Source organism: Loxodonta africana, chromosome 3, assembly GCF_030014295.1.
Source record: "Loxodonta africana isolate mLoxAfr1 chromosome 3, mLoxAfr1.hap2, whole genome shotgun sequence".
Classification (NCBI taxonomy): domain Eukaryota; kingdom Metazoa; phylum Chordata; class Mammalia; order Proboscidea; family Elephantidae; genus Loxodonta; species Loxodonta africana.
In genome coordinates this window covers 163,481,326-163,505,033 of record NC_087344.1, presented here as the reverse complement: position 1 = coordinate 163,505,033, position 23,708 = coordinate 163,481,326, and the positions used below count along the sequence as shown (strand labels likewise).

Genomic DNA, 23,708 nt, shown 5'->3' with positions numbered 1-23,708 from the left:
ATGCATGCTGTGATACTGCTTTTCAATATTTTTATCTGTAGCAGTATTTTCCCAAAGTTTACAGTAGGAAACACTAGTTCCCGAGACTGTTAATAAAACCCATTGCTGTCAAGTCAATTCTGACTCCAAGGATGTTAACAGGAATTATAAGACGGAAAAAAGTGTCTTTAAAAACAATACCTTTGTCATATAAGACAAGAATAAGTTGAATTAAAACTAAATACTTTCTTTATTACGGGATTTTTCTGAAAAATAGTAACCAAAATTCACTAAATGCTCACTCTGAGCCAACCATGTTACAAGCTTTTACATACATTATTCTCATAACTCTAATCGTTGTTGCTAACTGCCATTGAATTGACCATGACTGTCTTAGTCATCCAGTGCTGCTGTAACAGAAATACCACAAGTGGATGGCTTGAACAAAGAGAACTTCATTCTCTCACAGTCCAGTAAGCTAGAAGTCCAAATTCAGGGTGTTAGCTCCAGGGGAAGGCTTTCTTTCTCTGTCAACTCTGGAGGAAGGTCCTTCTCATCAATCTTCTCCTGGACGAGGAGCTTCTCCATGCAGGAACCCTGGGTCCAAAGGACACGCTCTGCTCCCGACGTTGCTTTCTTGGTGGTATGAGGTCCCCCTGTCTCTCTGCTCACTTCTCTCTTCTATATCTCAAAAGAGATTGGCTCAAGACACAATTCAATCTTGTAGATTGAGTCCTACCTTATTAACATAACTGCCAATAATCCATCTCATCAACATCGTTGAGACAGGATTTACAACACATAGGAAAATCACACCAATCACGAAATGGAGGACAAACACACAATACTGGAAATCACAGCCTAACCAAGTTGACACATATTTTGGGGGGACACAATTCAATCCGTGACACTGATTTATGGCGACCCTACGCACAACAGGATTGGATCATTGCGATCTGTAGGGTTTTCACTGGCTGATTTTTGGAAGTAGACCACCAAGCTTTTCTTCCTAGCCTGACTCAGTCTGGAAGGTCCACTGAAACATGTTCAGCATCACAGTAACACACAAGCCTCCACTGCCAGGTGGCTACACTTGAGGTACACTGGCTAGAACCTGACCTCCCACTGAACCAATTAAGTGGATACTATTACTATTTCTGGAGCCCTGGTGGCACAGTGGTTAAGAGTTCAGGCTGCTAACCAAAAGGTCAGTTTGAATCTACCAGCCACTCCTTGGAAACCCTATGGGGCAGTTCTATCCTGTCTTATAGGGTTGCTATGAGTCGGAATCAACTCAACGGCAACGAGTTTTTTTTTTTGGTATTATTATTCCCAGTTTACACATGAGGAAACTGAGATTTAGAAAAGCTAATTAACTTGCTCAATGTCACACAGCTAGTAAACAGTGGTCAACCTGGCTCTGCAACCCTGCTCTTCAATACTCCACGGATGATAATAGCAGCCTATAGGCTGAATAAAGACAAATAAAACTTCAGTCAGCCCAACACTGCCAACTTTAAAATATTGGGAGATTTTATATAAAAGGGCCCTGTAGGCAATTAGTTTGAAACTTCTACAAGATTGTACACACTAAAGTCTTTCATATGCAAATGAATACCGCCAATCTCTAAGACTGGGGAGTGAGATATAGCGTCCCCCCAACTTCTTTGAAAACAGTGAGTTTTGGAAATGCTGATCTACAAGGATTTATACTTTACTGTAACCATACAGAGGGATTTGACGTTTAGATAAATACTAAAACGTGAATAAAGGAAATGGAAACTACTTACAAATATTAGTCCTGATATCAAAGAAGATGTCCCTGTAAGTGCCACATAGAATTTGGGTGTCAAGGAATTTAAAAATACTGTCACTGTCAAAAGAAAAAAAAATTTTTTTAATGCAATTTCAAAGTATTTATGTTACAAATATGCAGGTGTCTTTAGGAGTAGACATACATAAGTAGTATTAATATCTAACATGAGAGTTATTTGGAAAAGTTGTAATAAAAAAAAACTTTAAATTCCCATTAAGTCATATCTTAAAAACAAATTCACATATGGAAAGGTAGAATTTTATACTATTAATTTGTTAAATAAGCAGCAAATCAAAAAGAAATAATTTAGTTTTCTTTTGAGAATGAAACTAAGAACTTACCTACTGGTCTGAGTTTACACAGGAACTTTTGCAAATCTAAAGCAGCTAAATAAACATCCTTTTACAAGAGGTTTAAAAAACACTCTCTAGTTATTTTGGTAAAATACGAACCAGTATTTCAATTTATAATGAAAGACTCCTGACTTAATGAGGGCAGGAAACATTATATGAATTTGATATGTCAGCTAGAGAGGCAAAACCGTTCAAAGAGAAAAGCAAATAAAAGTTCTCTACCCATGACTCGTTGTAAAATTCTGAATCAGGTTTTTCATTTCAAATAATATCTCACAAACACTTCAGCTTTAAAAAGAAATAAAAATCTATAATGGTGAAATATTCTCTTCTATAAGGTGTATGTAGTGAATATGTGGAAAAACAAAATAATTCAACGAATAACATTTTACTGTATTTACAAACTACCATTAATCACTTAATTCACCTGGTACAGAGGATGCCAAATTTGCTCTCCCAAATAGTCTAGGAAGGCCAATTTATTTAGCCTGTTTTTGTGTTAATTTTATCTGAATTTACATAACACCTTTCTTCTAAAAAGTCCAATATATTTCAGATCATTATATCATGGACATCTCATGTCTTTCATGTCATCTCATAGAACAGGGAGCATTTGCCTTTTCTTGTTACAGAAAAATAAAGTTAGGGTACTACCAGGCAAAGTCATTCCATTAACAGAACTACTTCCGTCTTGTTCGGAGGTTGCTGGTCAGAGTTGAAGTGCAATATGGTAATGACATGGTAAGAGATCCTAGACCCCATTCACTTTGGCCTGGCTACAGCTAAAGAACAATATTTGCACAACTCAAGGGGATCATCACTTCTTACGTTTTTGTATCTTCAACCCACACTAAGTAGCAAGAGTTCCACAGGTGTTGAAAGAATGAACTAACGAACTACCGATGTTTGTACCTATCTCTACTTCCTGTATTGTTTTACTTTATTAATCAAGATAAAGCCTAAAAGAAAGAATAAACAAAAATAGCATGAATATTTCTTGGCAGACCTTTTTAAATAAGAGAATGGCTGACTAAAAAGATCATGGTACGTTCTTCGAAATCTTTGAATAAAGTACTGAAATGTTCATCTTTTTTGTCTGGGTGTGGATTCTCTACACTGGGCGTCACGAGACTCAAAGGAATGACTTTCAAGGGACCCTACCATTGGTGGGAGTGCATAGAAATTCCGTACCCAAGTCTGAAAATACTCTCTTCTGCCCTACCACCTGAAGCTCACAGCTTGTCAGGTACCTTTTCCTTCGGGAACCAAGGACAGAAGAGAGGGCGGATCTTAAGAGCCCTAGGGAGGAGCCGGTACCTACAGCTAAGGTTTGACAATCAGCTGCGAGGTTGCGGCCCAAGAGAAAAAGAACCCACTTGGCCGCGCGTCACCCACTCATTCTCCGAAGCCCTCCAGTGACTACCAAGGATTTCTGTCCTTTGGCCCTTGCCCCCGCACCTCTCCTAGCCCCCGCCCGTTCCCGGGAAGGTTTGGGCCTCTCACCCGCTGCCAAGTTCTCACACAGCCTCAGCGGGACCCTCAGAGCGTAAAGCAGACCCAGCCCCGCCACGAACCACAGCGAGGCCCCAGTCCCCGCCAGCCTGGCCCGCAGCCGCTCCCTCCAGCCCAGCCGCGGGCTCAGGCCCGGAGCAGGTGCGGGAGGAGATGCCGCAGCAGTCCCTGCTTCACCAAGGCCGTCACAGTCCGCCATCTTGCTGTTTCCGCAGGAGCCGGGCACTGGGAGGGAAGAAGGGCAGGAAACCGGAGTCGGGAATCCTGGGATAGTGGCGGACCTAAAGGTGGCCTATGTGAAGACAGAAGGTCCTAGGAAACTGGTAAAGAGATTTGGAAGACGGGGGCTTCATATTTTCTACGGGGATGGGGGAGAGGCAGATAACGTCGTTTATTCTGGAGGATTTGGACCGAGATGTGACTCCGCAGTGTTTTTGCTTTCACCCAAGGTGAGGGCCACTTTTCACTGGACTTGAAAAATTCACCGATTATTCCGGAGGCCGAGCAGCACTTAGCGCTTTGGATTTGGCTGCCATGGAGCTCACTGGTACTGGGGAAATCCAATAGGAGCAGCAGTTGCTCTTTGGTCGGGTGGAACTAAGAGCTCATGCGCCAAGAGCAGTCGAAACACGCCCCCAGCGTCCAAAAAATGAATGAGGAAACTACTAGATCAATAAGAAAGCTATTAGACTTAAAACCATTTAAGGCAAAGCCGACTTCCCGGGGTTCTGGCGCTCCGAGCCATTACCCCGCCCGTAACTGACAAGGCTCACTCTTCATCGGCGTTTCCGGACGAAGGGCTCTGACCGCCCCCGAGGTGACTCCATCACTCAGCTTCCTTCCCGGCCTGCCTTGCGGCTGCGGACGGGCTGGGCCAGAGGAGCCCAAGATGGCCGACTTCGACGATCGGGTGTCGGATGAGGAGAAGGTAAGGGGTCCGCCTCTCTCTCTCTCGTTCACCTCCTTCCCCGACAAGGAGCAGAGGCTCTACCTAGCTGAGGTGGGAACTCTGGCAGTGTCCCCAGGGAAAAGAAGATTCTTAGCCTATGCTGGCACGCTCTCCGCAGTTGGGACACTTCCTTCTCAAGGGGCTTCCCTTTGCCTCACGGTGGCCCCTGCTTCCGATTCTTCAACTCTCTTTTCCTCTCGGGCCTGAGGCACAGCTCAGTGGCCTTCCTGCGAGGGAAGAGACTTTCCCTTGTTGAGTCGTGACCGAGGACTCTTTTTCTGTAATTATGGGAGGGGGCTGTAGTGATGTCGCGACGCGTCCGGAACCAGTTATTTTATTGCTTTTAGGTGTTGGGGCGCACCCCAGCCCTCCCCCATTTTTAGATATGATTGGGGCTAGTTTAGGGCGAGTCACTTCCTGGTCAGGGTGGCCTCTTAACTTCCCTTTTGCTCCTCCTTGCTCAGGAAGTGATTTTGCTGTCACGACTCCTCGACAGGGAGAGGTCCCCATGTGTTGTCTGCCCAGTGCACTTAACGCATCCACCTCTTTTCTCATATGCATCGGTTTTAACTCACTTGCTGTAATAAATGTGCAAACCTCAGGACGTTTGCTTCGGTATATGAACACCTTTATCTTCCACGTAGATTCTCTCTTGATTGCATTTATGTAGTACATCCTCTTGAAGATAATTTTTGAAAAATATTTTTCCATTTCGGACATTCGTGTTAGCAAGTCAAGAAGAGCCAGTGGATTTTTTTCAGCTCAGGAAGGTTTTATGTACCACGTAAATCTCATGTTGTCACATTCAAGTCTGAACAAAGCATCCTGCCTTTTTTGTCAGATTCTCTACTGTGATGTCATTGATTGAAGTTGAATTTGTGTGTAATTTGTATACTTATTTCTAGCGTATTCTCAATTAGGTGAGACAACATTTTCCTGACAACTGCACACCTTTCTTGACATTTTGCCAGGCTTTCAATAAATACATGACTTTTAAGACATGTCGAAATTGGAATTATCTCATTAGATAACTCTTAGAGTTTTATTCCTAAGGACAAGAATCATGTCTTTTGTTTCCCATGGTGGCTATTAAAAGTATGAACCCTTGAGTGCTCTGTAAATGTGTCCGTGCTCTTTATTTTTTTGATAGGAGAGATTTGGATGGGGGCAGGGACTGTTTATTATCCAGGAGTCCTCCATACAGAATAATTTGATATATGGGTTTTATGCCATTTTGAAATGCTGAAGGATGTGCTGAACACAAACCATTGAACAACACTTCAGTATTAAATTTTATCTTATTTGGAAAGTGATTCTCATTAACATTAATAAATAAAATTCAGGGGAAAAAGGCATTGTATGTATGAATTTATGCCAGAGAGAAGCTATAATAAAATATCGATTCTAATGTGAATAATTATTCAATTAAAATTAAATTACAGTGAAAAAATAGAATAACAAAATATTTTTACCCCAACTGATTATTCATTTATTTTAAGCAAAAGATTTTTATAACAAAATTTTGCTAAGAATTTAAATAACAGCAAACTTGGAATATGCACAAGTCTGGTTCAATCAATTTTGAAGTGTCCTGTGCAAATGAGACTTCACTCACCAGCGTCGTTCGGTTTTTGCCCTTGACACTAAGTCAGAATGCCTTTGTAATGTAACTTGGGAAAATATAGATGTATTTCAAAGTGCAAACTAAGACGTCTCTGAATATTAACAGTGTTTTAGTTAACAGCATCGATTGTCTCAATTTTCTAACAGCAGGTCTTTGCCCAGTTTTTCTATCTCCCAGAATACTTGTGTTGCTTCATTTTAATGACATAACAAGCAAATCATAATTAGTAAAGTAAATCTCCTGTCAAAAAATGTTGGTGAATTTTATATTCAATAAAGAGTTTTTAGATTAACCACATTGTCTTCGTTGGTTTGGATAAATAAGACTAGCTAATAGAGTAAAAATGTCATGTAACAGATCCATATGATTTGAGATTACTGAAATTTTATTAAATCCTATTCCCATATTGTGATGGAACTGATCCATCTCTCGTGAATCTGTAAATAAAATGAAAAGGTTTTAACGTGTAAGATTAATTAGTTCTTCAGCTTCAAACCTACGTTGCCCCTTTTCCTTTGGAGTTCTGGTTCCTTTTCATTGAATTAAAGAGTTAACAAAGTGTGTTTCCAAAAAGACTTGTTGATATGACTGTTTTAGCATTTGTAAATAACAAATAGCCCTTAAAATGAGATTTTTGTCCCGTCAGACTTTGACGACCAAGGCACCATTAAAAACAGATTTTAAAAATAAAGATATTTTGAGCCCTAGTTTATATTTTGATTTTTCCTTGAGGGAATTCTAACTTTCCCTTTTTTTTTTTTTTTTCTCTCTTTTTAATTAAGACCTCAACTGCATTTGATTTGGGTTTTTTTTTTTTTTTTTTTTAAGGCATGTATGTCATGATGTCAAATATATTTTAATACTGCTTTTTTTCTCTGTTATATTTTCTGAAAGCAGCAAATCCTGAGGTGGATTTTTTGATAATAGTCTCTGATTTTCTTGCAAGTATTTTTATAGAATTAATAAAGCTAACCATTCTCATAACTAACTGCTGAAGTTTTTATCACTTTATAAAGAGGAAGCTGTTTTTTTTTTAAGCTTCTGCATTGTTACCTGAAATGGTCATGATGAGCTGTCTAAATAAACCAGGAAGTTGATAGTGTAGTAACTTGCAGAAATGAATGCTTTTAGTCTTAGTCTAGCAGCCTTGGTGGTGCAGTGGTTTAGCACTTGGCTGCTTAACCAAAGGTCGGCAGTTGGAACCCACCAACCACTCTTCGGGAGAAAGATGTGGCAGTCTGCTTCCATAAAGATTACAGCCTTGGAAACTCTATGGGCAGTTCTCTGTACTGTAATGTCACTGAGTCGGAATTGACTTGACGGCTGTGGGTTTGGTTTGGTTTTAGTCTTAGTTTCATCCTTAAAGAGCCCTGGTGGTGCAGTGGCTAACGTGATCAACTGCTAACCGAAAGGTTGGTGGTTCCAAACTACCAGACTGCTCTGGGGGAGAAAGATGTTGGCAGTCTGCTTCTGTAAAGATTACATCCTTGGAAACCCCATGGGCAGTTCTACTGTGTCCTATAGGGTTGCTCTGAGTTGGCATTCCACTTGATGGCAATGCTCCTTAACAGTTTCTGAGAATGAGCTAGACTCTTTAAGTTACTAAAGTCATTTTAGTTCCAAATGCTTACCAAGACCAAAGTGCCATAATTAAGAAGCTTGAAATATGAGGTGAACTACTTGTTTGAGTTCTTTGCACCATCTGTTTCCTTTATTTCATGATTCAGCATTTTAAAAACATAAATGCAAAGAAAATCTTAGGACTGGAAAAAAGCGTGGTTAGCATATTTTGCCCCCTTCAGCCTAACTAGTAGGATATTTGTGTAAAACTTCAAAAATACTGTAACTGAGAAGTTGATCTGTATGCTTTAAGTTTAGACTCTTTGAGACATTTATGAGAAATAGGTTTATCAAAATTACTTAGATAAGTTGTAGAAACTGTTGTAAATAGGTGCCAGAATTTGAGGGCTCCAGTACAGTTCATGAAAAATATTTATACTTTTAAGCTGGATTTTCTTGGTTATGTATTACGTACTTAATTTACTAGATAACTTATTGCCCTTAAAGAATTCAAGAATTCAGTAAGCCCTAAAATTTATCTGACTTGGCTGTTTTCTGTTAAAAAAAATCCTTGGATGGGGCATAAAGCATGAGCAGGTGTAAACTCAGATGCCTAATCCTTGATTAGGAGTGTGGTTTATCGTAATTTCTTCCAGAACATGTTGCTATTTTATCAGGATCATCCTTAATACTATGCAAACTAGTGTAATTTGTAGAAAATTTAAACCACAGATTTGATTCTGAAGCCATGCTTTTTTCACTACACTGTTTTTGCCTTGTAACTACGAATAAAAAACCCAAATGGAGGCATCAGTTTAATGAATTGTAAATGAGGTATTGTGAGTAGTGGAAAGAGTGATTCTGAGTATCGAGAGACTTGGTCTCTCCCTGCTACCACTTCTAGCCACCTGTGTGATTTTGGGAACTCTACTTCTCTGGGCCTCAGTTTCCTTCTAAAATAGGGACATAGGGGAATTGGATTAAACTGACTCAACACTTATTCAAACCCTAATTAGGTTCTGTCATTGTTTACTTTTCCACATTTGCCCTGATAATGAGACTGAGCTTCTTGGGAGCTGAAACCATGTTATTTTACCTAGTGCTTAGCATTGCACCAGGTACATAGTACAGGCACAGCCTGTTGTTAAGAAAGATACATAGTATAGGCACAGCCTATTGTTAAGAAAGAGATCACAGCTTCATTCATTCTCTTATTTCCCCAGCTCAGGCTCACTCATCCTCTGTAACCCTCCTCCCCCGTTGTTCCTGGTAATCTCTAGGTATTTCTTGTGTTTAGAAATATGTTCACACTCTGGGTGCCTCTCTTTGGGCATTCATTGTGTCTGCTCAGCATCTGCTGCCATCACTGCTGCTCCGCCATGCCACTGCAGGGAGCATCCATCTGCTTTGGGAGCATTTTCCTAGTCGATACAATAAAGCTGCAAAGGCTTATGAATACCAAAATGGCAATGTATATATACTTTGAGCCTTGCAAAGCCCCTAATGAAAGTATTTCCTTCATCTGTTATAAGTCATCTCTTTTATAGCTCAGAAGCACACACAAGGTTTCATTTATTTTTCTTTTCTCTGTCCAGTGCACAAACTTTTTTATCCTCCTTGCAAAAAAAAAAAAGTTAAAATTCTTACACAGATCAGCTCATGAAGACTAAAACCCTTTATAGGGGAAATTGTCCTTGGGTGGCACAAACAGTTAATGTGCTCTGTTGCTAATGAAGGTTGGAGATTCCAGGATACCTAGAGACTTCTCAGAAGAAAGGCCTGGCAGTGTACTTGCAAAATCAGCCATAGACTAGAGTTCTACTTTGATACAGATGGGGTCGCCATGAGTTTGAATTGACTCAATCAATTTAAGGAAAAATTTTGTTGTAGGTACATAGGTACCTATGTAGGGAACCCTGGTGTTGTACTGGTTAAGCGCTCAGCTGCTAACCAAAATGCTAACCAAAAGGTGAGTGGTTCGAACACATCAGCCGCTCCCTGGGAGAAAAATGTGGCACTCTGCTTCCATAAAGATCACAGCCTTGGAAACCCTATGGGGTAGTTCTGCTCTGTCTTATGGAGTCACTATGAGTTTCAATCAACTCAAAGACAATGGGTTGTTTTTTTTTTTTTTTTTTTTAAGATAATCACATGTTTAGATTTAAATTATTACAGAAGTGTGGGAATAAAAAATCCCCTGCTACTCCTATCTCCAGCCACCCAGTTCCCCTGAGGCAGCCAATATTACCAGTTTTTCTTTTGTATTTTTTTCAGTTCTATGCATATTTAAATACAGTTGTCACTTTACAGTATACCTAACCTGTCCACATTTTTTCTGGTTGCATTTTTCCTAACATCATTCTTAATTGTTCTCTCTGTCTCCATCCTCTCCTTTCTTTCTGCATTTTTACTGGTTTACCACAAATACTTCATAGCTATAATATATTTTTAAGTTTTGAGCAATATGTAAAATTTGCTGGCTATAATTGCACATATGTATTGCTAGGGGATTATCTGTGAGATGGAATCATGATGCAGTATAGGTCATGGCTTAACGTGAAGCCAGAAGACATAGCATGTCAGACTGAACCAAAAAAGATGTTGTGTTTATTGGAGCATGACAGAATTTTGCCTTGTGACTTTTTATTTTTTTGCATTTGGGTAACGTTTAAGTGCTTATTATATGTTAGGTACTTATGTGTATTAACATGTATTCATCTTAAACCATTCCTATAGGGTAGGTACTTACATTGTCCCTATTTTACAGTTGAGTAGAGACACACTTCAGGTAATAAAAAAAAAAAAAAAAAAAGACCAAGTCTGCATCCAGAGCCTTTACTCTTACCCACTTTACTAATCCTATCCTTTTGAGTATAATTAAGATAGTCAACAATTCTACTGGAATAATGGCAGGCCTAAACAATAACCAGGTTAATGGTTTAGTAACATGAATGTGGTTATCAACACTGAAACATTGATTCTCTTTGGTTGTGACTATTGTAATTATTACTAAATAGCTTAGTGCTCTTTGGAGTTTCTTTAAATGGCCCACCAAGTATTCTGGTATTTTAAAACATGTTGTAAACACACAATGTCGAGAATCACAGTTTTAGAAGTTTAAAAATATGAAAAGTTTGCAGGCCAACATGACAAGGCCAAGGGACTGACTGTCTCCTAAGAGATCTTATGGTATAACAGTACCTTAGAACAGTATTGCCACCAGTAGAATCACTGGTGTGCTTCTATCAAAAGCAGACCCTGGGTTCTATCCTACACCTAGGGGGCAGCAGTCATTCAGTGGTAGAACTCTTGCCTTCCATGCAGAAGACCCAGGTTCGATTCCCAGCCAATACGTCTCACGTGTAACCACCACCTGTGTGTCAGTGGAGACTTGCATGTTGTTACGATGCTGAACAGGTTTCGGGGGCACTTCCAGGCTAAGATGAACTAGGAAGAAAGACCTGGCAGTCTACCTCCCATAATCAGCCAATGGAAACAGTATCAATCACAACGGTCTGATGTTGTGCGTGGGGTCACCATGAATCTGGGCTGACTGGATGGCACCTAACAACATCCTAAACCTACTGAATCAGAAGTTTTAGGACCAGTGCTTCGGAACCTGTTTTCAATAAACTTCCGAATAGTTCTTATGCAATTCTAGAACCACTATGTTAGTGAAATTGCCGTGGTCCAACTCCTAGTCCTCTGCCTTTAAGCTCAGAATCTTGATTCATCAGGGTACTAAGACCACATCACTCTCTCAGGGACAAACTCATGTTAGGGAAGTGGATGAAACTAATATGTAAAAATGGAATAACAATTAGCTAATTTGATAAATACAGAAGGGACTAGATTGCTTTTTCCAGGTAAGTCAGGCACATGGAAACTTGAATTACCATTTTTTTTTTGACAGTTTGAACATGAAATTAGAACCAGATGGTTTAAATTACCTCTGTCACCTCTCACATGACATAATTCTTGGCTTACTTCTTTTGCTGTTCTCCTTTTTGTTTTTATCGTTAGTGTCCAGCTCAGTGTGTGGGACCCAATAAATTGTTTTTTGTTTGACTTCGAGTGAACAAATGAATTGCTAAAAACAAAGATCTGATCTCTAAAAGAAAACACTTTACTCAAAATGCAGTAACATGTAGGCGTTTGCTTAGGGGAAAAAATAATCTACTTTGTCCAAATTCTTCACACATTACCTCATTGGACTCTTAGAACAGTCCTAGATATTACACTCACAAATAAAGCAACTAAGACTTGAGCAATTAAGTGGTGAAACAGGCATGTGAAACTAGGTCTAATTCCCAATGATTTTGAAGAAAAAACAAAATTGATAAAAAAGATATACCTTTAACTTAGAAATGCTGCAATATACCAGATACGCACCACATGTTAAACACAGTATCATTCTTACTTGATGCCCACTACTCCTGCTTTCATCCAACGTGGGTTCAACTTCCTATCTCTATCCTTTTGAACTTGACATTTGCGCCATTGCTGTCTGGCTCCTTTATCATAAGGTAGTATTTACTAGATGGAGTCTCGGGAGGAAATAACCAGGCTTTGTTCAGTGTGGACTCCTTCCTAATTTCTTAACCTGGTTCTGACTGCTTCTGAAAGAAAATTTAGTGATCTAGCCGCTTGGAACCCTTTACCTGTCTGCCCAGTCACCAATAAGAAAGGGCATGGGGCTGGGGATGCATTTTAAAACCTTTAAGCTCGTAAGTAACAAGTTTCCGATGTGCTCTTTTAATTCATTTTTATCTTCTTTCTGAGTCATTAAAACATCGTATCTCAGATACTTCTTTCTACCTCCCCAGTTTTTGATCTAGAACATTCAGGCAGTTCTGCTTATTTAACTGAGCAGCGTCCTTTCTCTCTTTCCATAGATAGATAAATATTGTATGTATTGATAGGTATTATATATCTCTATATATTGTTTTTTTATTTTTATATATTGTTATTTATCTGTCAATGATGTTTTGTGTTAAAAGTTCTTTAAATCTTCACCAAGATTAAGCCAGTACTTTAGTAACATTTACGACTTACTTTGAACTTCTAAATGAACAATTAAGATGAATACTTGGAGATCTTCACTAACATTCTGGGTGCCTTATAATTGGTAGAGTCTAGAATGAGAACTAAGGAATGATTTCCTTCTAACTTGGTGTATTGTTGTTTTGTAGTTGTATGCCATCGAATGGATTCCGCCTCAGCAACCCTATGGCACAGAGCAGAATTGCCCCATAGGGTTTTCTAGGCTGTAGTCTTTATGGGAGGAGATTGCTAGGTGTTTTTCTCCCATAGAGCAGCTGGTGGGTTCAAACCTCCTTGACCTTTTGGTTAACAGCCAAATGCTTAACCATTGGAACCCCAGGGCTCTTTGGATAAGAAGTATACCCAGGCCCTTTTGCCTGTTAGAAACAAGCTCAGAAAAATTAAGTGGCTTGCCCAAATATTGTGATTTAAGTGACAGATCAGGAATTCAAAACCAGATCTCTCTTTTCACGCTATAACAAATACCACAAGTAAGTGGCCTTAACAAACATTTATTTTCTCACAATTTAGGAGGCTAGAAGTCCAAATTCAAGGCACTGGCTCTAGGGGAAGGCTTTCTCTCTGTTGACTCTGGGGGAAGGTCCATGTCTTTCCAGTTTCTGTTCCTCAGTTCCTTGGCAATCTTCCTATGGCCTGGCATCTATCTTCCCCCATCTCTGCTTGCTTCCCTGTGCCCAATTTGCTGGTTTTATATATTAAAGGTAATTGGTTTAAGACACATCCTACATTGATATGGACTCAGGAACATAACAAAGAAACCCCTATTCCCAAATGGGATTGTATCCATAAATATAGGAATTAGGATTTATAACACATATTTGTAGGGGACACAATTCAATCCATAGCACTAATAAAGAAAACAGTTTCTAAGAACTGCTTAAAATGGCTTTTAAGAGAGTAAACATAAAGCAAATTGTTTGGATATGTCACCATCTATTTCTTACATTGTTGATCCTAGTTTAAGACTTATCTTTATGCTTTTTAAGCCTTAGCTCTTACTGATAATGAAAAGTTAAGTTATCAAAATAAACTGTACATCTAAAAATTTATTTTACATGCAATTTTGTGTCTTAAAATGCAAATAAGTTGTATGGCACCCTTGTGAGTGATGGGACCATGCAAATAAGATGTATGGAACCCTAATGAGGGCATTGCCATCCTGCTAGGCTTAAAATGAGCCATCCCAGAATTGCACAGGAGGGACCTCACTACCACCAAGAAGAAGAGGCACTGAGAACCTCCTAGACCCAGGAGACAGAATGAGAGAGCTGTAACACGGAAGACAGCAAGAGACAGCAGTGCAGTAGTAGCAAGAGTGTTACCAGCACGAGACGGCAGGAACTGGGAGACTGGCACAAGACAGATGTCGTGGGGCTTGCTGACCCATGGAACTAGGAGCTTTGTAACACTTGCCCAACCAGGGCAGAGGTGAGGCTGAGAGGTCAGAGAGAGGCTTGCCTGTGGGCATGGCTGAGAAGAAGCTATCCTGACTGAAGAACTGTATCCTGAGCCATTTCTGATCCCAGGTTGCACCCTTTTATTATGCTATTGAACCACTTAACTGTAAGTACAGTTTGTGAATTCTGCAGCAAATTACAGAACCCAAAGAACAGAGGGATAGTACTGAGGGAAAGGGAGTAGTTGATGTTTGTCATGGATTGAATTTTGTCCCCCCAAAATACCAACTTGGCTAGGCCATGATTCCCAGTATTGTGTGATTGTCTACTATATTGTCATCTGATGTGATTTCCCTATGTGTTGTAAATCCTAATCTCTGCCTGTGGTTAATGTCAGTTTCTAGTACTGTGGGGGCTTGCATGTTGCTGCGATGCTGGAAGCTGTGCCACCAGTATTCAGATACCAGCAGGGTCACCCATGGAGGACAGGTTTCAGCTGAGCTTCCAGACTAAGATTAAGAAGAATGACCTGGCAGTTTACTTGTGAAAAGAATTAGCCAGTGAAAACTTTATGAATAGCAGCAGAACATTGTCTGTTATAGTGCTAGAAGATGAGTCCCCAGGTAGGAAGGCACTCAAAAGATGACTGGGGAAGAGCTACCACCTCAAAGTAGAGGCATCCTTAATGACGTGGATGGAGTAAAGGTTTCAGGATGTTCACTTCCTGACATAGCACAGCTCAAAATAAGAAGCAGCAGCTGCAAACATCCATTAGTAATTGGAACCTGTAATGTAAGAAGTATGAATCTAGGAAAATTAGAAATCATCAGAAATGACATGGAATGCATAAACATCAATATCCTAGGCACTAGTGAGCTGAAATGGACTGGTATTGGCCATTTTGAATCGAACAGTCATATAGTCAACTATGCAAGAAATGACAGCTTGAACAGGAATGGTGTTGTATACATCATCAAAAAGAACATTTCAGGATCTATCCTGAAGTACAATGCTGTCAGTGATAGGATAATATCCATATACCTACAAGAAAGAACAGTTAATGGGACTATTGTTCGAATTTACACACCAACCACTAACGCCAAAGATGAAGAACTTGAAGATTATTATCATCAGCTTCTGCAGTCTGCAATTGATCAAACATGCAATCAGAATGCATTGATAATTGTTGGTGATTGGAATGTGAAAGTTGGAAACAAAGAGGGATTGATAGTTGGAAAATATGGCCTTAGTGATAGAAATAATGCTGGAGATCGAATGATAGAATTTGGCAAGACCAACGACTTCTTCACTGCAAATACCTTTTTTCACCAGCATGAACGGCGACTGTATGCATGGACCTCAACAGGTGGAATACACAGAAATCAAATCGACTACATCTGTGGAAAGAGAAGTTAGAAAAGTTCAATACCATCAGTCAGAACAAGGCCTGGGGCCAACTGTGGAACAGACAATTGCTCATGTGCAAGTTCAAGTTGAAACTGAAGAAAATCAGAGCAAGTTCACAAGAGCCAAACTATGACCTTGAGTATATCCCACCTGAATTTAGAGACCATCTCAAGAATAGATCTGATGCGTTGAGCAGTAATGACCCAAAACCAGATGAGTTGTGGAATAACATCAAGGACATCATACATGAAGAAAGCAAGAAGTCATTGAAAAGACAGGAAAGAAAGAAATGACCAAGATGGATGTCAGAGGAGACTTTGAAACTTGCTCTTGAAAATCAAGAAGCTAAAACAAAAGGAAGAAATGATGAAGTAAAAGATCTGTACTGAAGATTTCAAAGGGTGTCTTGAGGAGCCAAAGTAAAGTACTGTAATGACATGTGCAAAGACCTGGAGATAGAAAACCAAAAGGGAAGAACACGCTCGGCGTTTCTCAAGCTGAAAGAACTGAAGAAAAAATTCAAGCCTCAAGTTGCAGTAGTGAAGGATTCTACAGGAAAATCATTAAATGACGCAGGGAGCATCAAAAGAAGATGGAAGGAATACATAGAGTCATTATACCAAAAAGGGTTAGTCCATGTTCAACCATTTCAAGAGGTAGCATGTGATCAGGAACCATTGGTACTGAAGGAAGAACTCCAAGCTGCACTGAAGGCATTGGTGAAAAACAAGGCTCCAGGAATTGACGGAATATCAATTGAGATGTTTCAACAAATGGATGCACGCTGGAAGTACTCACTCATCTATTTCAAGAAATTTGGAAGACAGCTACCTGGCCAACCGACTGGAAGAGATCCATATTTATGCCTATTACCAAGAAAGGTGATCCAACCAAATGTGGAAATTATCGTACAATATCATTAATATCACACGCAAGCAAAATTTTGCTCAAGATCATTCAAAAATGGCTGCAGCAGTATATCGACCAGGAACTGCCAGAAATTCAGGCTGGATTCCGAAGAGAACGAGGAACTAGGGATATCATTGCTGATGTCAGATGGATCTTGGCTGAAAGCAGAGAATACCAGAAGGATGTTTACCAATGTTTTATTGACTATGCAAAGGCATTCAACTGTGTGGATCATAACAAATTGTGGATAACATCGCAAAGAATGGGAATTCCAGGACACTTAATTATGCTCATGAGGAAGCTGTACATAGATCAAGAGGCATTTGTTTGGACAGATCAAGGGGATACTACATGGTTTAAAGTCAGGAAAGGTGTACGTCAGGATTGTACCCTTTCACCATATCTATTCAATCTGTATGTTGAGCAAATAATCTGAGAAACTGGACTATATGAAGAAGAACAGGGCATCAGTATTAGAGGAAGAGTCATTAACAGCCTGTGTTATGCAGATGACACAATCTTGCTTGCTGAAAGTGAAGAGGACTTGAAGCACTTACTAATGCAGATCAAGGACCACAGCCTTCAGTATGGATTGCACCTCAACATAAAGAAAACAAAAATTCTCACATCATGATAAATGGAGAAAAGACTGAAGTTGTCAGGGATTTCGCTTTACTTGTGTCCACAATCAACATGCATGGAAGCAGCAGTCAGAAAATCAAGAGATGCATTGCATTGGACAAATCTGCTGCAAAGGACCTCTTTAAAGTGTTGAAGAGCAAAGATGTCACCTTGAAGACTAAGGTGTGCCTGACCCAAGCCATGGTATTTTCAGTTGCATCATATCATGTGAAAGCTGAACAGTGAATAAGGAAGACCAGAGAAGAATTGATGCCTTTGAATTGTGGTGTTGGAGAAGAATATTGAATATACCATGGACTGCTAGAAGAACGAACAAATCTGTCTTAGAAGAAGTAAACCCAGAATGCTCCTTAGAAGCAAGGATAGCGAGACTGCATCTTACATACTTTGGACGTGTTGTCAGGAGGACAACATGTTTGGTAAAGTACCCGGTCAGCAGGAAAGAGGAATACCCTCGGTGAGATGGATTGACACAGTAGCTGCAAGAATGGCTCAAGCATAACAATGATTTTAAGGATGGCGCAGGACTAGGCAGCATTTCTTTCTGTTGTGCATGGAGTCGCTGTGAGTCGGAACTGACTCGACGGCACCTAACAATGGCAGCCTACTAGCCTGTGAGAGGATAATTGCCTACCAGACTGGGAAAAAATAAACTTTTTTTTTTGTTGTTAAAGCCATCCACTTGTGGTATTTCTGTGACAGCAACACTAGATGACTAAGACAGTGTTAGAGATAATGGAGCGGTACAGCAATTTGGAAAAGTTGAACGTTTGGAGTATCTTTAATCTCTGCCTCCTAATAACCAGTTTTGTGCTGATCTTTATAAAATAAATCATTCACTTAAGATTTAAGACCAAAGTGGTAGAAGATAGGGCTAGGAGAGGGAGAACCAGATTGTGAAGGGCCTTGTAGATGATAGAGCAAACTTTATGTTTTATAGTGAGTGTATAAATGTATCATGATTTCTACTACTGCAAGGTGATTTTTTATGGTTGATAACTTGCCATTGAGTCAGCTGTGACTGAGACAACCCCATGTATAACAACAAAATGTTGCCTAGTCTTAACATCTTCAGTCGTGATTGTTGGTATGTTTTAGTCCATTGTTGTGGCCATTGTGTCAGTCCGTTTCACTGAGGGTTTTCTTTGCCTTCACTGGCCTTCCACTTTACCAAACTGGATGTCTTTCTCTAGCAATTGGTCTCTCTTGATGATGCATCCAAAATAAGTGAGTCAAAGCCTTAGACAATGTTCTTTGATCCACAGGATTTTCATTGGCTAATTTTTTGAAGTAGGTCACCAGGCTTTTCTTCCTATTATGTCTTAGTCTGGAAGTTCCGCTGAAACCTGTCTACTCTGCTGGTATTTGAAATGCTTCTAGCATCATAGCAACGCACACGCTACCATATAAGACAAACTGATAAGTGGGTGGCAGAATTTTATAGTATTATTGCTCAAATAGTGACAAATCAACTTAACATGTAAATTGTCTTCACAGATTATCAAATGTTTATCCAAAACCAACTAATCCACTGTTTCAGTAACACTTTCAGAAAATAAGATGGGGGTTATTTGCTATGAATCCATTTTAGGAGCCTGTGTTAGCATCTAATGTTCTTTTCTAAACACTCATTTCGAATTTTACCTTTGCCATTGCATATGTCTTCAAATGTACCCACTTTCGTTTAAAATCCGGGAGATGTTTTGGGATCTCTAGTTGGACATTTCTCCTGTTGTCCGTGATATTCTTAGATATGCTGGAATCAGCTTGTTGCAGCACTCGAGCTTAAATTCAAATACTACTACTTGATGTCCATCCCTCTCTGACTTTTGTTCTTTGTTGTTGTTTTTTTAGAAAATGGAAGTGAGCTTTTAGTTTACCCTGCCCCTTCTTTCAATATTATTCCCCCTTAGTTAGCCAAGCTAATCAACCTATATTTTTTAGCATGATGTGAGGTAAATAAGGCAAAGCTCCTCCTGGTCAAGGAGTATATGCCAAATATAACTTTAAAAGGCCCTCCTTATTGCCATAGGGTTTTATTGTCTTCACTGTGTTTCTTCCTTTGGCTTCCTTGACCTGGATCTTTCAATTTTGATGTCACTCAGTAGTCTTTATCTTTGTTTATGTCCCCTTCTATTTTTTAAGTTTTTAATTTAATAGATGAGGGATGTTCGCATGCTCCTTTTCTGATTTTTAAAAAATTTAAACTTCTGTTTTACCATACAAAGGAGCCCTGGTGGCACAAATGGTTAAGTGCTCGGCTGGAGAAAGACCTTACAATCTGCTTCTGTAAAGATTACAGCCAAGAAAACCCTTTGGAGGCTCACAATAGAGGATCCCAGACAGAGCTGGAGAAAAATGCAGAACAAAATTCTAACGCCCAAAAAAAGACCAGACTTACTGGCCTGACAGAGACTGGAGAAACCCTGAGAGTATGGCCTCCGGACACCATTGTAGCTCAGTAATGAAGTCACTCCTGAGGTTCACTCTTCATTCTAAGATTAAACAGTCCCGTGAAACAAAACCAGACTAAAGGGGCATACCAGCCCGGGGGCAAGGACTGACTAGAAGGCAAGAGGGGACAGGAAAGCTGGTAATAGGGAACCCAAGGTCAAGAAGGGAGAGTGTTGGCATGTCATGGAGTTATTAACCAATGTCGTAAAACAATATGCTTACCGACTATTTAATGAGAAGCTAGTTTGTTCTGTAAGCCTTCATCTGAAGTACAATTAATAAAAAAAAAAAAGAAAGCCCTGTGGATTAGTTCTGCTCTGTCACATGAGCTCCCTACGAGTCAAAAACAACTCGACAGCACCTAGCAACAACAATAATTTATGATACAAGTAATTTATATTTCTTATACAACCTTTAGAACAGAGAGCTAAGCTCTCCCCCCAAAAAGGAAGAAAAATATCTCTTGTAATACCACCACTAAAGATAGTCCCAGTTAAAATTTAGTGGCTGTATATATTTGTAAACATATCCTGTATAATTATAATAAAACCAGAATACATTATTTTGTAAACCCTTTTTACTAAACAGCATATCATAAATAAACTACCTATGTCAACAGATCAAACTTTTTTTTATTTTAGGACTCATTTATTAAAAAATGGGTTTTTGTATTATGGCTTAAATCTATTGTATGAGATAATAAAAGGAAGTTTTTTAAAAATAATTTTATTATACTAAAACATGAGAAAAATTAACCATTTTAATTGTTCAATTCAGTGACATTAGTTATATTCACCATATTGTACAGCTGTTATCACTATTTCCAAAAGTGTTTTATCACCCTAAATAGAAACTCAGTACCCCTTGAGCAATAACTTCCCATTTTCCCATCCTAAGCCCCCGATGACTGCTAATAAACTTGGGTCTCTATGCATTTGCTGTTCTAGATGTTTTATGTAAGTGGGATCATACAATGTTTGTTCTTTTGTGTCTGACTTATTTCACTTCACATGTTTCCAAAGTTTATCTGTGTCATAGCACGTGTCAGAACTTCATTTCTTTTTATGACTAAATAATATTCCACTGTGTGTCTGTACCACACTGATGGACACGTAGGCTGTTTCCACCTTTTGGCTATTGTAAAGAATGTTGCAGTGAACACTGGTGTATAGGTACATCTTTGAGTCCCTGCTTTCAATTCTTTTGGGTATATACCTTAGAAGGGAATTGGTGAGTCATATGGTAATTCTGTGTTTAACTTTTTGAGGAATTGCTAGATTGTATTCCTGCATGATTTTACATTCCCACCAGCAGTGCATGACGGTTCCAATTTCTCCACGTCCGGGCTAAGTTGGATCATTTCTATTCAATTCTGCTCTGACACCAACTGCGAATGCAATACATCTACTCCTCACTTATCACTTACTGGACATTTTACATTTACGACAACAGTAAAAAATCTACTGTTGGACTATTGTGCATATTATCGAGGCAGCGGGCATGATGGCAATGGCTGTGGAGAGTTCCCTCCCTCGAGGAGTGTCTCCGAGTGGCCTTCAGGAAGCTGGGCTGTGCTGCTCCGCACCTTCCACACTCTCCTGCTGGTGGGAGCGCCATGTCCAGCTGCCATACAGGGCTGGCCTCTTTCATGGCCGTGGCCTCCATGGACACACAGGTAGCCCAGAGCCAGCAGGCGCCTATTCTGGGTTCCCAGCTCCTATTTGGCCTCTGACCCTGCAGCTCAAAATTTCTGTGGAGTGGGAAGGGAGAAAAGAAAGGCATCAGAGAGGGTGGTTGGAAGAAATGCATGTAAATTTAATGACACCCCAGAGTGAGCCGAAGGGGGCCTGAGGCCTCAACCTTGGTGGGGCTGGGGTAGAGGAGGACCCCACCCCCCCCACCCACCCCACCCCCCCCCCCCCCGCCAAGTCTCAGTGACTCACCAGGCTTGGAGGGCAGAGCAGGCTTCTGGATCAGTGAACACAGGGCTTGTAGGGGTGGAAGTGGAGCCCTGGAGGCTCTGACCCAGCACAGGAGTAAGGTGAAGTGGCTAAGCTTTGGGCCCTCTGGTCACATACCTCAGCTTTATCCAGCTTCGTCTCCTCCAGGCCTCCTCCTCTGCAGAGGAATAATATATAACTGGATTTCGTGTCACAGTAATCAGCACATCAGTAGATCTTAACTGTTATTATTTCTATGATCATATTTTCTACATAAAAATAGGATAAATGGGTGGTCTGGAAAAAAAAAATTTCTCCACTTTTGCATTATGCCAATTTTCCCATAATGACCTGGTCTTTGGAACCTAACCATGTCCATACGCGAGGAGTGGGTGTACTTGTTTTTCTGACTCTAGCAACCAGATCTAGGTCAGGCCTCACAAAGAACACAGTCCTCTAGACTGCCAAGTCTGCTGAAGACAGACGCCAGTCACAAGTTTGGGGGTTCCCAAACCTCCTTCACTTCTCACTGACCTGGCTATAAATTCAAGGTTTCTCACCACCACATTAGGATGTTCAGAGGTCCCCAGGGCTCCCCTCACTTCTAGTCTGCTGGCTCCCACTAAGTAGCCCCCCTTATCCATGGTTTTGCTTTCAGTGGTTTCATTTACCCACGGTCAGCCGCGGTTCAAAAATGAGTACGTAGCATGATAAAATCTCGCACTGTCTCGCTCTGTCATTCACATTACTTTTGTTACAGTATATTGGTATAATTGTTCTATTTTATTATTAGTTATTGTGGTTAATCTCTTACTGTGTCTAATTTATAAATTAAGCTTTATTATAAGTATGTATGTATAGGGTAAATCATAGTATATGTAGGGTTCAGTACTATCTGTGGTTTCAGGCATCCACGGGAGGTCTTAGAATGTATCCTAAGGGGGCACTCCAGTACTCAGGTTTGATAATTCACTAGAACGAACTCACAAAAGCTTTATACTTAGAATTAACAGTAAAAGGTTACAAATGAAGAAACTCATAGGATGAGGGCCAGGAGGATCCGCAATGTGAAGCTTCCATGCCTCAAAAAAGGACATGTCACCCTCCCAAGCACTAATGTTTTTCACCAACCAGGAAGCTCATAGAGATCCAGTGTCCACAGGTTTTATGTTGGGATTCCTTTATGAAGACATGATGGATTGAATCATTGCCATGTAGTTGAACTCAATCTCCAGCCCTCCTCCCCTGAGGCTGATATCATGTCTTTCTGGCCTGCCCAGCCCCTTCCTAAAAGTCACCTCATTAGCATAAACCCTCATGTCTGGACCCTTCTTAGATAATGAAGTTACATCAGTCACTGGGGAAATTCCAAGGTTCTAGAGGTTATCTTTCAGAAACCAAGGACAAAAATCAAATTCTTTGGGTAAATTTTAAACCCCACACTGCACCACCATCCTAGTAAAAGTGAAGTAGTGTATCATTGTGGTTTTGATTCTCACTCCTCTGATGACTAATGATGGTTTGCATCTTTTGATGTGCTTATTGACCATTTGTATATCTTTGGAGAACTGTTACTCAAGTTCTTTGCCCATTTTTTAAGTAGGTTGTTTTTTTATTGTTGAGTTGTAGAAGTTCTTTATATATTCTGGATATTAAATACCGGATATATAAACCAAGAGATTTTAAAAAACATTAATTCATTTAGAAATAATGATAATAAATCTATTATATGTTAACATACATGATAGGTATTTTGTTTTAAAAAATCTATTTTCAAAAAAAAAATTAAGGGGAAGAGTACCATTGTTTTATGCTTTTGCACACTTTTTAATATCTGCATTCAGGTTGTTGTGATATGTTGCTTTGGTTTGTATGTATTCCGTCTGCCTGTAATGTCTTTTCTCATTTTATCTACTCATTCCCCAATCCAGCTCAAACATCACTGCTTTTGATGACCCCCTACCCCATGTACATACCAAAAAAAAAAACCAAACCTGCTGCTGTCGAGTCGATCCCGACTCATAGTGACCCTATACGGCAGAGTAGAACTGCCCTGTAGAGCTTCCAAGGAGCACCTGGTGGATTTGAACTACTGACCTCTT

General features: G+C 39.9%; 2 protein-coding genes across 13 annotated transcripts in view; one reads left to right on the top strand and one right to left on the bottom strand.

The window, feature by feature from the left end:
- Positions 1–4,496, bottom strand: part of ST7L (suppression of tumorigenicity 7 like) — a 185,818-nt gene extending 181,322 nt beyond the window's left edge. For all 12 annotated transcript variants that reach the window (XR_010321496.1, XR_010321498.1, XR_010321497.1 and 9 more), the window contains exons 1-2: positions 3,652–4,496; positions 1,770–1,852 (exon numbers count right to left, since the gene is read on the bottom strand). Coding sequence is in view for 5 of the 12 variants with exons in the window: in XM_064282410.1 (XP_064138480.1) it covers positions 1,770–1,852; positions 3,652–3,859 (291 nt within the window). In the remaining 7 variants the exon portion in view is untranslated. The remainder of the gene's footprint in view (positions 1–1,769; positions 1,853–3,651) is intronic.
- CAPZA1 (capping actin protein of muscle Z-line subunit alpha 1) overlaps positions 4,389–23,708 on the top strand; it is a 47,973-nt gene continuing 28,653 nt past the window's right edge. Inside the window, exon 1 of the mRNA XM_010589579.3 lies at positions 4,389–4,588. Within this exon, the coding sequence (XP_010587881.1) occupies positions 4,550–4,588 (39 nt within the window). The 5' untranslated portion in view covers positions 4,389–4,549. The remainder of the gene's footprint in view (positions 4,589–23,708) is intronic.